Raw genomic sequence first — 16,225 nt, 5'->3', positions numbered from 1 at the left:
ACTGTCTTCCATTACATGACATCAGCTTAACATGCCAGCTTAATTAGAATCATAGAGTCATAGAACAGTTGAGGTAGGAAAGGACCTTAAGATCATCCAGTTCCAACCCCCCTGCCATGGGCAGGGACACCTCACACTAAACCATCCCACCCAAGGCTCTGTCCAACCTGGCCTTGAACACCGCCAGGGATAGAGCATTCACAACCTTCCTGGGCAGCCCATTCCAGTGCCCCACCACCATAACAGGAAAGAGCTTCTTCCTTATATCCAGTCTAAACTTCCCCTGTTTAAGTTTGAACCCATTACCCCTTGTCCTATCACTACAGTCCCTAATGAATAGTCCATCCCCAGGATCCCTATAGCCCCCCTTCAGATACTGGAAGGCTGCTATGAGGTTATATTATTGTACCTTAATTTGATTTAAATGTTATTCATGGGGTATGGGAATCAAGAAGGCAAGGAAGGGAGGATCTGAGAAAGTTGTCAAAACCTAGTCTGGGAGAGAAACAGACTTCAGCTGGAGGTTGGCACTGCCATTCTCTACAAAAGCCATTGCAAAATTCAGTTTGGGAAAGTACTTCTGACCTCAATTTAAAATCTGCTTAAGTCAACAAGATTTTAGTGTCAAATCGTGGAAACAATTCAGCTGGCTTAAGGAAAAGAGATGTTTAAATGCTATTGTGAACAGTGTCATCATAATGCAAGCCAGCATATAGAAGAGAACAGCAAATAGTTCTTCTTCCTGAGGTTTGCAACGAAAATGTAGGAAGATGGGTTTTGTCGGGTGGTGTGTAAAATGGTTAGTCACTCTTGAACTTCACCTCAGGCTTTTCCAGAGCCAGAAGGACTAACCTAACTGGTATTAATTGTGGCTTGTTAGTTGCTGCTTGCTAATACCACAAATTACTTGAAGTTTTATTAGGTCAGTCCGTGGAAGGCAGTTCCCCCCAAGTGACAGACTTTTGGAAAATTTTATTTTACTTTGGTAAACCCATCACTGCAAATGTAGATGCGTTTTGATTGATGAATCTAGATTTGGTTTTCTTCTTACTTAAAACAGGTAACTGCAAGGTGAACAAAAGGTTAAGTTTCTTTTTTACATTTTTTTCTATTTTCACTTTTTGTAGAAGTGTGTATTTTTGCTAGGCCACACGTTTCCTTTAAAACGTATTGCATGTTGACTGAAATTGTAAATTGTTACACTACTGACTTGATACCTGTAGTAGTAAATCTGAAACCAGTGAGTGCTGAGGATCTCAGCTAGCTTCTGAGTGCCATTTGTTTTTTTCCATTTCAACTTTCTTTGAGTTCATCCAACTTAGAAAGAGCAAAATTAATCTTTTAAATGTAATATACAAATACAGTTACCAGTCCAGCTCAGATCCAAAAGAATCATTGCACAGTGTGGTGTTGAATACATGTGAAATTAGCTTTACTCCCACCACCCTATATGTGTCCTGTGCAGAGCAGTTGATGTACCAGTGCTGAGATCTTGGTTTGGGGAGGCCAAACCCCTAAAATTATTTTAAGTGTGATATCTCTTTTGTATAAGTTATTTGTAGTTTTAAATATTTGCATGAAAGTTTAAATATTGCTTTGTTAAATTGGGGTGCCTCAACACAAGTGTGTGGGGTTTCTTCCATATTTTTCTTCTTCAGAAAGAAGGCAGAAAGCTTAGGGAAAGAACAGAACTTGGAGTTACCAGCCTGAAGTAAAACTAAGGGTAGTTACAGTGGTAGGAGATACCATATTAGAGAGGGTAAATGACTGAAAAGTTCAGTCATTCAGAATGACTTCAGGCAGCAGTAATTGCATGTGAGAGGAATTGAGATACATTTTTTTTCCTTTTAAGTCTCTTATTACAACCAGAGCATTTGTGGAACCCAAGCCTGAGGTATTTTCATCGGCAAAGTCTGCTGAAGCGGTATTTTGCCACCCACCGTGGCTCTTGTTTGTAGTGGTGCAACTGTTCTTGGGGAAAAGCAGTGAACCAGACTGGTAGTAAATTTGTGTTTCAAATAGCTGCTTGCCATTGCCTGTTAAAAATGAACCTCACGGAAGGGGGTTTATTGGTTTTGCAGTTACGCTGATGTAGCTCTGGATAATTGTGTTATCAGTATAACTGTGCAGTCTGTTTTGATATTTCTGAGAGAGATTTGATTATTCATGTGGTAGCTATGACTGATAGTGGAAAAATGCGTTCTGTTAATATTTCACTAAAAGTATTTCTGTGTCTCACAGTCAAGTATCAAGCAGTCACTTGCATTTTCATTTAATGATTTTTTTTTTTTTCATAGAAATTTTTAGTAGTGACTATCACAGACAGCTAAGTGTACTTGCTTCCCCTTGTGAGGAAAAAAGAGAGGGGTCTTTTAATCAGTGTGTTCTGTTAAACAAACTACCAGTGAACCAAATATCATAAATATGTTCTGTAGTGTACCTGATTTGTGTCATTAAGGAAGATAGTTTATTGATGCTTTGCAAGTTGCCCTTTTTTGCCTTTGTTAGCTCGTAATGTCCATGTGAGTTAGCTTCAGACAGTATTTGCCATCTAGTGTGCCCTGTGAAAGCTTCGTACATGTTTTCCATGATGAGCTGGAGAGCAAGAAAGCGATGTACAAAACTTGTTCCTCTCTCTGCATGGGAACAGTTTTGAAAATGTAAATATTTTTCTCCCACTGTAAAAGAGAACAGAGAGAGTAACCCTTACCAAATGTACGTCTTGCTCAATACTTTGTGCCATAATGCAGCAATGATAGCTCTTACATCTCTGCTTAGAGGAGGCTTCCAAGTCTTGCAGTAATGAAAAAAATTTGAAACCCCCATGTGAATATCCATTCCAGACACTAATCTTCTGCTTTCCCAATATTTACAGATCTTTTTAGTTTACATAGGCAAGAAATGGAAGGACTAATAAATGCTGAATGCTCTGTTGTGTTATGTGATTGTGTTAAGAAGGTTCTCTGTACTGAAATTGTTGGCAGTTGAACAGGGCACAGCATATAGCAGTTAAAATTTTCAGATAGCTCTGAAATGATTCTGAAACTAATTCTGTAATTAACTGTTTATGATCACGTTCTTGATTTTTAACATTACCAGCTTAAACCAGTCTTGCTTTTGCAACCCAAATCTTGGAAAACTTGAAAGGGTGCTACTGGTAAATTGGCTTAGTATTTCTCAAGAATTGAAGTGGCTGCAAGTGCATTAATTTCTGAGAAGTTTAGCTGATACATCCAAGCTGTTCTCATGTATCCAGGCAGTTCTCATTAAGAGGCATAAAAAGTCTTGTAAAATTGTGCTGGTTTTTAGAAAATATTCAGAAATAAAGCTGTTGCTACTGTGTGTTAGAAGATCTGGGATGGGGGCGACTGCCCTCTTTGAAGTGGTCAGGAGGAGTATTACTTGCAGAGAGGAGGCTGGAGAGCTCCACCAACAGTAAAGTCATGGACACAGTGTGTTTGAAACAGACTTCTTGATGCCTGTTCAGGGAAGTATTTCTCAGCAGTTTTTGCTGCAGGTCTGATCAGCTAGACTTTTGCCTGCTATCTTCATGACTGGTTGGTCAGTCTTTCTTTCTCTAATGTGGTGCCTTTTCTCTGGAGACAAGAGAGAAGCTTCCTCAGAGGCTGACAAAGGTTGAGGCAGGTGATTGCATACTGTAGCTTGTCAAAGAGAAGGTTGATGGATTGTGGTGGAAGAATCTATGGTAGAGGGTGAGCTAAATGTCATGCATATATTTCACAATATTTTTAAGCAAGTGAGAAAGAAAAGGAATCGATCTGGGAGCTGGTGGCACAGTGATTGAGCAGAGAAAGGGATTGCAAGAGGAGCTAACCATCATGGAGAAAACGTAAGTTAAACTGATTTGCCTCTTACTGTATCTTAGCAGCAAGCACAATGCAGGATAGTTGAACACTATACTGTGTAGGCTCTTCAAAAGCAACTTAAGAAAGGTCCCCACCTTTTGCATTTTCCTCTCCTCAGTATATCCCTACTTCCCTTCTCTCCACCATATGTATCTGACAGGTGTCTTAAGGTAACCACTGATTGCCTCTTCAGTAATCATGTGATCTTTATAATTTGCCAGAAGAGGCTGGTTGTCTACTTATGTTTTGTGTGTACTTGGTATGGAAGAACAACTGTATTTGAGTACAAGGTTTCTTAATGCAGCTGAAAAATCTGTATGTTGCTACTGGTTGGAGTGCTGGGTAAATGGTAACATCTGGCTGTTAGGTGCAGGTCTACTGGGGTAGACAGTAGAAACTAATGCTCATTGCAGAATTCACTGGCTGTGCTGAAGGCGTAATACAGTAAAGCTACTATAGCTGTGTTTAGTTTGGAGAAGTAATGGCTCAAATTTTCAGAAAAAATAAGCGTCTCAGAGCTTTTGATTTCAAATGTAGTTTTGCCTAGAGAGCTCTGAGAAAACAGGAATTTCTGAAACTTGGACAAAGATCTGTTTACGAGATGAAGGAACAGGAGCAATTCACAATTTTTGCCAAAAAAGGATTTGTATTTTAACTGCTTTGTCTTAATAGAATGATCTTTATTTTCAACTTGTAAAGTACTGATCGTGTGTTTAAAATAAAAATTGCCCACATCAGCAGCTGGCTCAAGTGCTGCCTTTCAAATAAGTCTGCTTTATATAATCTTTGAAATAGCTAGTTTTTTTAGTTTGTTTTTAAATCACTCCTTCACAGTTGAACTGTGCTGATTTTATAAAAGGCTTTAAAGTGAATCTTCAGGAATTGCTTGGTGATTCTGGGCATGTTCTGTGCATATATTTTAGTTGCGTAACAAGTTCGTTGTTTTCTCACTTTATTATCGCCTTTAAATAACAATGTGACACGTAGGAATTTATTCTTTATCTGGTAATTGGTAATCTTTCAAGCACACAGCTGTGTTATGCCTTAAAGCTACGTAACATCAGGAATAGAATTATAGAATAGTTAGGGTTGGAAAAGACCTTAAGATCATCTAGTTCCAACCCCCCTGCCATGGGCAGGGACACCTCACACTAAACCATCCCACCCAAGGCTCTGTCCAAACTGGCCTTGAACACCACCAGGGATGGAGCATTCACAACCTCCCTGGGCAACCTATTCCAGTGCCTCACCACCCTTACAGTAAAGAATTTCTTCCTTATCTCAAATCTAAACTTCCCCTGTTTAAGTTTGAACCCATTACCCCTTGTCCTGTCACTACAGTCCCTAATGAAGAGTCCCTCCCCAGCATCCCTATAGCCCCCCTTCAGGTACTGGAAGGCTGCTATGAGGTCTCCATGCAGCCTTCTCTTCTCAAGGCTGAACAGCCCCAACTTTCTCAGCCCGTCTTCATACAGGAGGTGCTCCAGTCCCCTGATCATCCTCGTGGCCCTCCTCTGGACTTGTTCCAGCAGTTCCATGTCCTTTTTATGTTGAGGACACCAGAACTGCACACAATGCTCCAGGTGAGGTCTCATAAGAGCAGAGTAGAGGGGCAGGATCACTTCTTTTGACCTGCTGGTCACGCTCCTTTTGATGCAGCCCAGGATATGGTTGGCTTTCTGGGTGGCAAGTGCACTGAAGCTTGGCTCATGTTCCTTTTCTCATCAACCAACACCCCCAAGTCCTTCACTGCAGGGCTGCTCTGAATCTCTTCTTTGCCCAGCCTGTAGCTGTGCCTGGGATTGCTCCGACCCAGGTGTAGGACCTTGCACTTGATATGGTTAAAATTCATAAGGTTAGCATCAGCCCACCTTACAAGCATGTCGAAGTCCCTCTGGATGGCATTCTTTCCCTGCAGCGTATCAACCGAACCACACAGCTTGGTGTCATCAGCAAACTTGCTGAGGGTGCACTCAATCCCACTGTCCATGTCACCGACAAAGATGTTGAACATGACCGGTCCCAACACCTATCCCCGAGGGACACCACTCGTTACTGGTCTCCAGCTGGACACTGAGCCATTGACCACAACTCTTCGCGTGCAGCCATCCACCCAGTTCTTTGTCCACTGAGTGGTCCACCTATCAAATTGATGTCTCTCCAATTTAGAGACAAGGATGTCGTGTGGGACGGTGTCGAATGCTTTGCACAAGTCCAGGTAGATGACATCAACTGCTCTACCCCTGTCAGTCAGTTCTGTAGCCCCATCAGAGAAGGCCACCAAATTGGTCAGGCAGGATTTCCCCTTAGTGAAGCCATGCTGGCTGTCACCAAGCACCTTGTTGTTTTTCATGTGCCTTAGCATGCCTTCAAGGAGAATCTGTTCCAAGATTTTGCCAGGCACAGAGGTGAGACTGACCGGTATGTAATTTTTCGGGTCATACATTTTCCCCTTGAAAATGGGGTTATATTTCCCTTTTTCCATTTGTCGGGAAGTTCATCTGACTACCATGATTTTTCAAATATGATGGACAGTGACTTAGCAGCTTCATTTTGCCAGCTATGGAATGGAAAGTGATTTGTGGTGTAATCTTTCAAGCGCACAGTTAGATTATGCCTTAAAGCTATGTAGCATTGTCAGGAATAGAAAGGGATTTGTTCTGTGATTGAAGCGGTTTGTAGGTATGTTGGTGGCTGTAGCAGGCTGGTGGTTATATTCCAGCTGCTTTAGTTGATGCCTGGCTACAGCAGTGGGTGTTGCTGTAGGGAGAAATCTAACCCACCATTAGCTGACACTGGCGTAATTGCTGTGCCATTCTTCTGTAAATACCATTCTTTAAATGGCATTCTCTGTTGTAGAGAAGCTAGCTATTTTTAGTGGTGATTTCTCTTTTCTATAATAACTGATATATTTAGACAAATAGGAGCTGGGGTACATAATCCTTCTATCAGGTCTAAAGAAAAAGCTATGTTACATATTGATTAGCATCAGCAACAGAAGTTCTCAGTCTTCGAAGTATCATACCAAAGACATCTGTAGAAACTTGAGCTTTCTTCCTCACATTGCAGCTTGGCTTTTGATGTCTCACTTATTGATGTATTTCTGTTAGTAGAAATCCATTCATAGTAATTTCAGAACTGATGGTATTATTTTAAATACAGATTTCATGATATAATTTAAGAGGTATTTCTGTTCTGTGGTGCATCACTTGAGGCGAAAACCTACATAAGTATTTATAGTCTACTCATAGATGTAAGCTAGAATGACTGAAAAGAGTCTCTGGCCATGGATACCAGAACATTAGACTGTGTGATTTATCTTAAAACTTTCTGTACATGTATTCATGTTGGTACTTTCTTAGTATAAACGTATGCTGAAGGCTTCTCTGTAACAGCTGGTTTTTTGGGTTTTTTTCTGAGAGAAAATAATCATGCAGTGAGTAGGATTCTGGCATTTGCAAGATAATCTCGTAAGGCTCTGTATCTTACATAAAGCAAACAGGATTACTGTATTCTTAAATCTCCTACATGTGAAGGAGTCTCAGATTCAAACTATATAATTAAATCTGAGATCAGTGCATCAGTAGATGTAGTAATCAGAATTCCTGACAATACATTTAAAATTGAAAGAAAAAAAAAAAAAAGAGTATATTGTGGTAATGTCATTTAAAATCCATCAGGCTTAGGTTGATCTAGGAGAGCACTTGATCTGAATTTCAGCATTTATATATATAAACTGATCAGGGTTTTTTTGGTAGACTATGCTTTTTGTAAATGAGTTGCAAAAGAATACAATATAATTGGTTTTAGGTAAAGAAAATACTGAGCTTAAACGAATGCTCAAGGGGTGTTTTTCCAAGTGTCAGCCATCCCTGAGCTTCTAAAACATCTGACAGAATATGTTGAACTTTCAGCAATCACGGAGTTGTATGAAAAATATGTCTGGAAATCCTGATGTTCCTGATACCTGTTTTAGTTCTTACTAATGTAAAAGGTTTAATCCTAACTGAATTTTATCATAGGCCTTGTTGAAATGGGAACACTTTTTTATTCCTCATCATGCAGCTCTCTGGATTGCTGGTGTCTTCACTAATCTTGCAGAATTTTTAGCAGACCTGGCTATTTTTCTGTGTATGCCTTTCCTAGGTTTCTTCTAAGTCCAGACCTTTGAGTCTCTATTAGGAGACTTTGTTTTGAAAAAATACCAAATTACACTGTTTTACTTTAGTAATTCACAAGAGTTTGTTGGGTTTGGGTTTTTTTTCAATCCCTTACAGACTTAATTACATTTGTTTGGTGGGGATAGGGAGTGTGTTGTCATAAACTTCTTTGGAATCAAGGAAGAATGGTATTCCACATACTTAACACCATCAGAGAGCTCTGACAGATTTGTGGCATCTAACTTGGTTTTATAGAAAGTCTGTTTCTATAAAATCCAGCTGTCTGTTTCTTCTGGTTTCCATTCCTTTTGTTAGATAGAAATTGTAATTTTCCTCTTCTAACTCCTGGATTTCCCTTGGATCCTCTCTGAAGAACTGCCAGGCACCTGTTCCTTTGATACCAGTGCTTTTTTAGATGAAAGGTTATGCTCTGCAATTGGGTAGTTTCATACTTCAGAAGTTTTGGGTCTCCGTCATCTAGCTGCAGCAACTGTGTTTGATTTATCAGGATGTTCTTCTGTTCTGACACTTAAGTGAGAGACAGTTTCTCAAGTTTGCCCTTTTCTCAGAGAGGCTGTAGTGTTGAGATCTTCTATATCTTCCTTTAACAGCACTGTTTAACTGTTCCATGTGTTCTTTGAATAGCTGGTTGGTTTAATGTATATCGATTAAATGTTTGCTCTTCTTACAATGATGAGGTCTTCCTCTTGAGTAAGAGCATAGTACAGCAATGGTGAATCAGGCCAAAGGTGGATCTGGCTAGTCCAGTACCTTTTTTTTGATAGGGGACATTAATAGATGTTCTTAGAAAATAAGAATGGGGAAAGAAGGTAGTGATGTGATATTTCCCCAGAATACTTTCCCAGTATCCTTTTTTCCTGTGTTCCCATGTACCTTGTAAAAAAAATTGAATGTCACAGAATCCCAGAATGGTTAGTGTTGTAAGGGATCTCTGGAAGTCATCCTGTTCAAGCCCCCTACTTAGGTAGAGTAGTCTACAGCAGGCTGCCCAGGACCATGTCTGGATGGCTTTTATGTATCTCCACAAGTGGGGAGTCCACAAACTCTCTTGGGCAACCTGCAAAATAAATTAATTTTATAATGGTACATCTGTTAAGCTAAAGAAGCTGTAGACTGCCCATTTTTGGACAGGCTTCCCAAGACACCAGTGTGATCGTAAGTCTTGAGAGTAAAAGGTGTGTAAGTAAGTTTCTTCTAGAGTGTTAAAATAATGGATTGCTTTAAATAGTTAAATAACTATTATTTTAAGGTTAAAATAATGGAGCCCAAGTAGTAGACTATAAAAACTATCTGAAGTTTTTAATTTGAACTTTTCATTTCATTCAGATCTGATTTATAATATTATAGTGTAACTGTAGGTACAACGAGCCATAAATACTGTTACATGTTCAGCATAATAAAATTGCTGAGGATTTCATGAGACATGTAATCTAAATTTGTTTGTTGTGCCCATCAAAGCAGCTCCTCATGTAAAACACTGCATCATGATTTATTTGATTTGTTCTTATATTCTGCAATTAATATTTTTTTTAACCAGTGTTCTTGGATCCTTTTCAGGGTTCAGCTGATCCTTTGAACAGTGCATTCCACCTGACGTACAACATGGTATTGAACTTGCTTCGAGTAGAAGAAATTAACCCTGAATACATGTTAGAAAAATCTTTCTATCAGTTCCAACATTACAGAACTATTCCAGAAATAGTAGAAAGTAAGTATTACTGTATATTGTACTCAGGAGAGTCAGTATAAAAGACACTGCACTGTGAGATTGGGTAATTACATTTTATTACACTTGTAAGAGTTTATACCTGTGTAGTACTTGTCTACTCTGCCAACAGTAGCCACTGCACCATTTGCTGTCATGTTACAGTTTCGGGAAGAGTAATTTCCTCTTGTTCTTAAGACCTATATTGATATGCACTGTCAATCTATGAAGAGAGCTTTCCTCTCTGAGTCAGGCAAGAGTGGTTGTCACATTGCTGAACTGTATGACAGAAAGAAAGAAAAACAATTTAAAAATTCTTGTGGCTTGCTAGAGGTGCCAAGGAGAAAAGTCTTATTCATTTTTGATATGCAGAACTTAGCTAAAAGAAACATCATTTTAATATCTTATTACAATTTCTAAAAAGAACTCAGGCACACTCTTCAGTAGGAAGAAAATGTGCAATTAAAATACAAAGCAAAATTGAGAGAGTACTGAGAAATTATTTTCACTCCACTCAGTAACTAAATTTGAGCTTTGAAAATAGTCTGTTTTCATTAGCCAAAGTTCGTTTCCAAAGATTTCAGCCAGTGTTTGAGGGTGAGGCTTCTTTCAAAACTTAACCCAGAAGGACCATAAGAACACAAGAGGTAACTACGTCTTCTGCCATTGATGAATGAGCAGTTCATCTGTTCATTAATTGAATGTTAAGAGAGATTGTGTACATGCGCATGTAGCTTGGACAGACATGCAGAGAGGGAGTTTTGATTTCCCTTTGCAGGTTTTGTTAGTTTGCAGGTGCAGAGTTAAGACAGTCAAATATAGTATGTATTTCCTGAGAACCTCCCTGATTCATCTGGCATGCCTGTATCTCCATTCTGGCATTCTAGTTCTGCTGCTTAAATAGAGAAATGGAGCTGGAGAACATTCTTCATATTTCTTGAACATTTTGTTTAGACACCAAACTGGGCATTAGAATGTTGTAATCACATCAGCTGCAATTAAAAACATGAGGATGTTTAAAACAAGGAGGAAATTATGTCATGAGTGTGGATTGCTAGGTTTTTTCTTCAAAAAGTTGGTAGCTAAAAATAGGGAACAATTCCATGTCAAGTCCCAATGAAGTGGGATTTCTGAGTCACCAGTATGCATTCAAATAGCATTCAAGAGGGTGAGTTCGTAGAGAGGAGAAAGAGATCTTTATGATGAGGCCTTTCTTTATGTTTACTAGTGGTGTTACCCCTGTGAGAGAATAAAGCATGTTGTTTGCAATAGAAACTGATTAATCTAAATAATGTGTGAAGTGTTGGAGGAAGAAAATACTGATTTCCAACTGATGCAGTCAGAGCCTAGAACAGCTTAGGAAGAACTGATTCTAACAACTTATGCCTTGTTGGAAGACATCTTGTTAGAAGATGCCTTTGAGCAGTCTTGTTTTCGTAGGAGGAGGTAGAAGAGTGGTAGTCGGCAGTGAATACCCTCCTACAATAATTGGAAGGGTTTTGTGGGACTCTGTGCAACCCTAAATTAGTCATTCTTAGACAGTTGGGGGTCTAGCCTTCTTTCTTTTCTCAATCTTATTTATTTAAAAGAAAAAATACTATTAGTATTTAATTTTCTATAAATAAAATTCAGTGGACATATTTATAGATATCTAGCTTTCCAGAGACTGGATTATTGTAAATAGAAAATGAGTACCAAAAATGATCACAAAATTCTAGTTATATAGACCTGAAAGTGAAACATTGATTTCTAAATCTGTGAAGTTATTGTTTCCAAGAGATTTTACTTTTTATTGTAGGAGTGACTAAGTTGGAAAGACAATACAACAAAATACTCATTCCCAATGAAGAAAATGTGGTCATATACTACAAAATCCGACAGCAGCTTGCAAAAATGAGTAAAGAGATTGAACAATATGTTCACAAACCAAAGTACTGCCTACCATTTCTACAGCCAGGAAGACTGGTAAAGGTGATTTGATTTTTTTTCTGTGTGTTTTGTTTTTATTTCACATCTTTACCAATCCATGAAATTTTCAGGTTTTGTTTGTGTCTGCCAGTTTATCATCTTGAAAAACTGCATCACACTAAGCAACAATTTTTATTTCATTATAATTCTTTGTTAACATTCATCAGTAAATTAAAAAAAAAAAACAAACCCAAACACTTGTTTTTATGATTAATCATAGAATAGTTAGGGTTGGAAAGGACCTTAAGATCATCAAGTTCCAACCCCCCTGCCATGGGCAGGGACACCTCACACTAAACTATGCCACCCAAAATAATAACAGTCCATGACTGCTGTTGTAAATATCAGAAATACAAAAAGATGGGCTTGCTGGGATGTGATTATACATGGGTTATGTTATAACATCTTGTAATATTTTCAGGTGAAAAGCGAAGATGATAACGTTGGATGGGGAGTGGTTGTTAATTTCTCTAAGAAATCGAATGCTAAGGTAAAATATACATTCTCTCCATTAGAAAAACATATACATTACTGCTTTTTCTGAAAATACAATAAAACTCCTATGTTCTGTGTAGTTTTCAAAGGCAAAAAAAAATTTCACCCCAAATTTACGAAAATCTTAGGCCTTCCTGAAGTGAGAATATAAAGAAAAAAACTCTGGAAAGTGGGACAAACCCCAAGTCCTGTGATTATTTTTTAACTTTTGGCATATTTATGGAGCAAATGTTTACAAATATTTTGTGTCTGGGGTAAGTAGTTCAGAAGTGCACATGGCACTACAGGCATTTCAAACTATTTAGTTTGGTACTTCCCCAACAGCCTTACATTGAAGCCCTTCATGGGAAAGATAGCATGTTATCTACTCTCAGAAAATTTATAGATGTTGTATGTGAGAGCTGAAACCATAGGGATACTGACATTTGGCTCTATGTAGAAGACTATCTTAAACTAAGGAGTTACGTCTTGAGTCTTAAGTTAGTGCCTGAGGCATGGGATTGCTTGTCCCTTGAGATGCTGTTACAGAGTTGAGGGTTGGGAAGTTAAAAAGAGACCAAAACAATAGAAATGGATTTGGGGAAATGTGGAAGAAAATGCAGAGGGCAGTGATGCAGCAGAAGCCAGATTTGGATTTCCTTCCCAAATACCCATTTTTATAGTTGGTCTGTGCGTAATCCCAGAGATGATGTTTTGGGCTCCCTTTCAGAAATGTTTTGACAGGCTACTCAGCTGCATAAATTAAAACCTAAGTTTAAAGTGTATTTTTCTGTGGTAGCATTTGTTCTGTAATTTTGGCAGAAGACTGTTGGCATTAATTGCTAGGTCTAAACGAGAAGTTGTCTTTGTCAGGTGCTGGTGGTGTCTGTACATTGTGGCACCTTTTGGTGCTTTTCTAATATATATATTCATTAAAGAGAAAATGAGAAAAATGTGTGCATCCAGAACTTACTAAGAAAGGTTCTGTTTTGGTTTTCCATCTTCCTTTTGAAAGTTACTTTTATTTGTCAATTTGGAAAACTAGACTTTTATTGCTATTGCTTAAACTTTTGCTTCTAGACCGCTTTTTTTTGTACAGCCATATGAGCAGTAGTGCAGATTCACCTCTCACCCAAGCCTGCTGTATGAAACTACCAACTTCTGTGTCACTAGAGGCATTTCTTCTGTGTCATATTTTATTCACATAGACATTTGCCGTCTATGTCTGGCCTGTCTTACTGTTTTATAAAGCCTTTAGGTTTGAATGTTAGCTTTGAAATGATGGTCTGTTCTGCAGGAGATGGCTCTGGCTCCAGCAGAAGTTTTTTCATTATGTCATTCTAACAGCTGGGTTGAATTTTTCCTTCTGAGTTCTGCGGAAAGAATGACAATAGGTGCTGAAAATTATGGAATAGGCTCAAAGCTATGTGACTTTTAGAAATAGTATGAAAGACTAGTTTCTGTAAGCAGAGGCAAAACAAATGACTTAAAGAAGCTGCAACTTACCTGTTTTAATGTGTTTATTCAATGTGTTTTTGTCCTGGGCTACAGGTGCCATTACTGTTTTATGTAGTAGTATATTTAGTTAATATTGGAAATACATCACTATTATGTTATGTCTTTAAACCTTAATCCACTTCTAAGCTGGGACAGATCTTTGGATTTGCTTTCAGAAATGATGTTGAATTTCTTCTATTACTAGTTTTTCTTTAATTGCAAGTTTTTCTTCACTGTGTCATAGTTTCTGATGAAGTCCTTTTTCTAGTGAGGCATATATGTGATTAAGATTGACAGCATTGCAGTATGCCTGTATTTCACTGAGTAATTCTCTTTGTTTATTGCAATGTGAAAGCAAAAGCATGAGTCAATGTCAGTTACGTGCCTTGTTAATTCTGTTTAGATGTTTTTGCAGTGTAATTTCACAATGCAGTGTTCCACAATGTTGTGAATGCAAATAGCACTTTATTCTGAATTATAGTACACTGAAATTTATTTCAAGCTGTGATGCTTACTATGTATTGTACATTATAGTAGGCTGCTGAGTAACTATTTTTGAGTAAGAAATTTTACTTCCACTAGATTGTCCAAGCAGTATACTGGTTTTATTCTTGTGCTGCGTATAGTCCATATTGTCATCTGGTCCTTGGTTCTAGATATTTTTGTCTGTTCACAGTTAATGATACTAAAATTCAATGTACTGCAATTTGATCTTCCCTATTTGGATTGTTATAATCCTTGTATATTAATTTCATGTACTTACCTATTCATGTTTGTTTATAATGTTTACTGCATAAACATCATTTTTAGTGCTGTGTCATGGTCATGGAATTTTCAGTGGGTCCAGTGTTACTGATCTGGGAATCTGAATTTACCCGTGCCACATTTCTGGATTTGCAGATACAATCAGCTGTCTTACCCGGTTTTATTTTCAGGTACATGAAGTAATAGATGATTCAGGGCAAATCTAAAATCCTTGGAAGGCACCCAGTCATGCAGTATTCTGCCAAGGAGGACAGAATGTTACTCTTGAAGCATGTGAATCAATGCAAAAAAAAAAATCAAAGGAATCATTCAAAGTTGATATGGTAGAGATGTCTGTGACTAACAAATTTTTACTGGGTGTCCTAGCCTCCTTTTACTCTTGCATATAAAAATATGCCGGTACCTAAAATACTGTAGGAAACCCATTGAAGGGAACAATACATATTCAAAAAGCAGTTCTAGATTAAGTCACATCTGGTCAGCATTATCTAAAAGCCATTGGTATATGTAAACTTAGAATATTAGTAATTAATGGCAAATGTTAACGACATACTCTTGCTTTATTAATGGATTTACAATATGGTTACTGATAAAAAGCTTTTCCCCTCATAATTCTCTAGACATTTCCAATGCTAGTATTTTCTGTAGCATGTATGTGCAGCTGTACGTTTAGTCTCTTCTTCATTCAAGTCAGCATTAAGCTTTCTGTGCCTTTGTCTGGACACTGATTTGGTACACGTGGATATTATTTTAAAGTTCTAATTTGGAGATCAGCAAGGGTGTTACACATTGCTGTGTGTGCTTTTTGCAAATGTGGCATTGAACTCAGAGAAACGGCTTCTTCCTCAGCAAGTAACTGCATTTCTGGAAGAAGTTACATATCTTGTAGAACAGGATAGCCCTGTTTTTCTGTTCAGTTTACTATGGCAGTTTCAGTACTTCTGAGAATCTCTTAGAAATGCTAGCTGGCTCCACCCTGCTTTACATGCAGTGAAAAAAAGCCAGTATGAGGTGGATTTGTAATGAAAAACACTGCCCAGTAAAACCAAACTGAGTTAACACAGGATTTTGAAAAGACTCTCTCTTATATTTGGGAACAGGGAAGCTTGCACATACTATTTTATAAGATGAGGTCTGCCTTCAGTGTTAGGCCTATAAGTTACTCAATCTCATAAAAATATTTGCTTGTTGTAGGAGTGTATTTGAGCAACCTTAGCAACTAGTAATCCAGTCAAATAAGTAACATCAATTTTTTTAAAAGCAGTGTATAAGAAAGGATATGGCTTTGTGAACAGTAGTCTTTAAGCACCACATCTGCATGTTTGTGTTCTTTAAATGAAGTTCAGATGTTACATATGGAGTTTGGGCCGTATAAAGATGTGGTCTGCAAGATGCAGCTTCATCTGCAGATACAAGCTGTAATGCTTGAGAGCTTTTTCGGAGGTTTTTATTGTGTTAAAAAACTGAATGTGAAAACCTGCAAATGGAACAGATCCTCCAAACTGTGTTTCTTAAAATAAATAAATAAATAAATAAAATAAAATAAATAAAAGGCAAAGTTCAGTACTCCTAGCATGATGCAAATATTTTGCATTACAGTTGTGAAGTAGTGGGCTTACATTGAAAGAGCTATGTCTAAAGGAAGACGGAAGCTCCTGAACTGCAAGTAGAATTTAGGCTACGCTGACAAGGGAAGATGGGGAAAGGGTAATTTTTTCAAGGTTTTCTCTGTGAGGGATCTTTCAAACAATACTAGTTCAGTTGGTTTT

General features: G+C 38.0%; 1 protein-coding gene across 2 annotated transcripts in view; it reads left to right on the top strand.

The window, feature by feature from the left end:
* Nucleotides 1-16,225, top strand: part of MTREX (Mtr4 exosome RNA helicase) — a 50,226-nt gene that overhangs the window by 18,400 nt on the left and 15,601 nt on the right. The window contains exons 16-18 of one of the 2 annotated variants that reach the window (XM_065662298.1): nucleotides 9,605-9,755; nucleotides 11,551-11,717; nucleotides 12,142-12,210. In XM_065662298.1, the coding sequence (XP_065518370.1) occupies nucleotides 9,605-9,755; nucleotides 11,551-11,717; nucleotides 12,142-12,210 (387 nt within the window). Of the gene's footprint in view, nucleotides 1-9,604; nucleotides 9,756-11,550; nucleotides 11,724-12,141; nucleotides 12,211-16,225 lie in introns of both variants that reach the window. The other variant, XM_065662296.1, reaches the window with a different exon arrangement.

This window comes from Lathamus discolor, chromosome Z (genome assembly GCF_037157495.1).
Source record: "Lathamus discolor isolate bLatDis1 chromosome Z, bLatDis1.hap1, whole genome shotgun sequence".
Lineage (NCBI taxonomy): Eukaryota > Metazoa > Chordata > Aves > Psittaciformes > Psittacidae > Lathamus > Lathamus discolor.
This window is presented reverse-complemented; position numbering and strand designations above follow the sequence as displayed.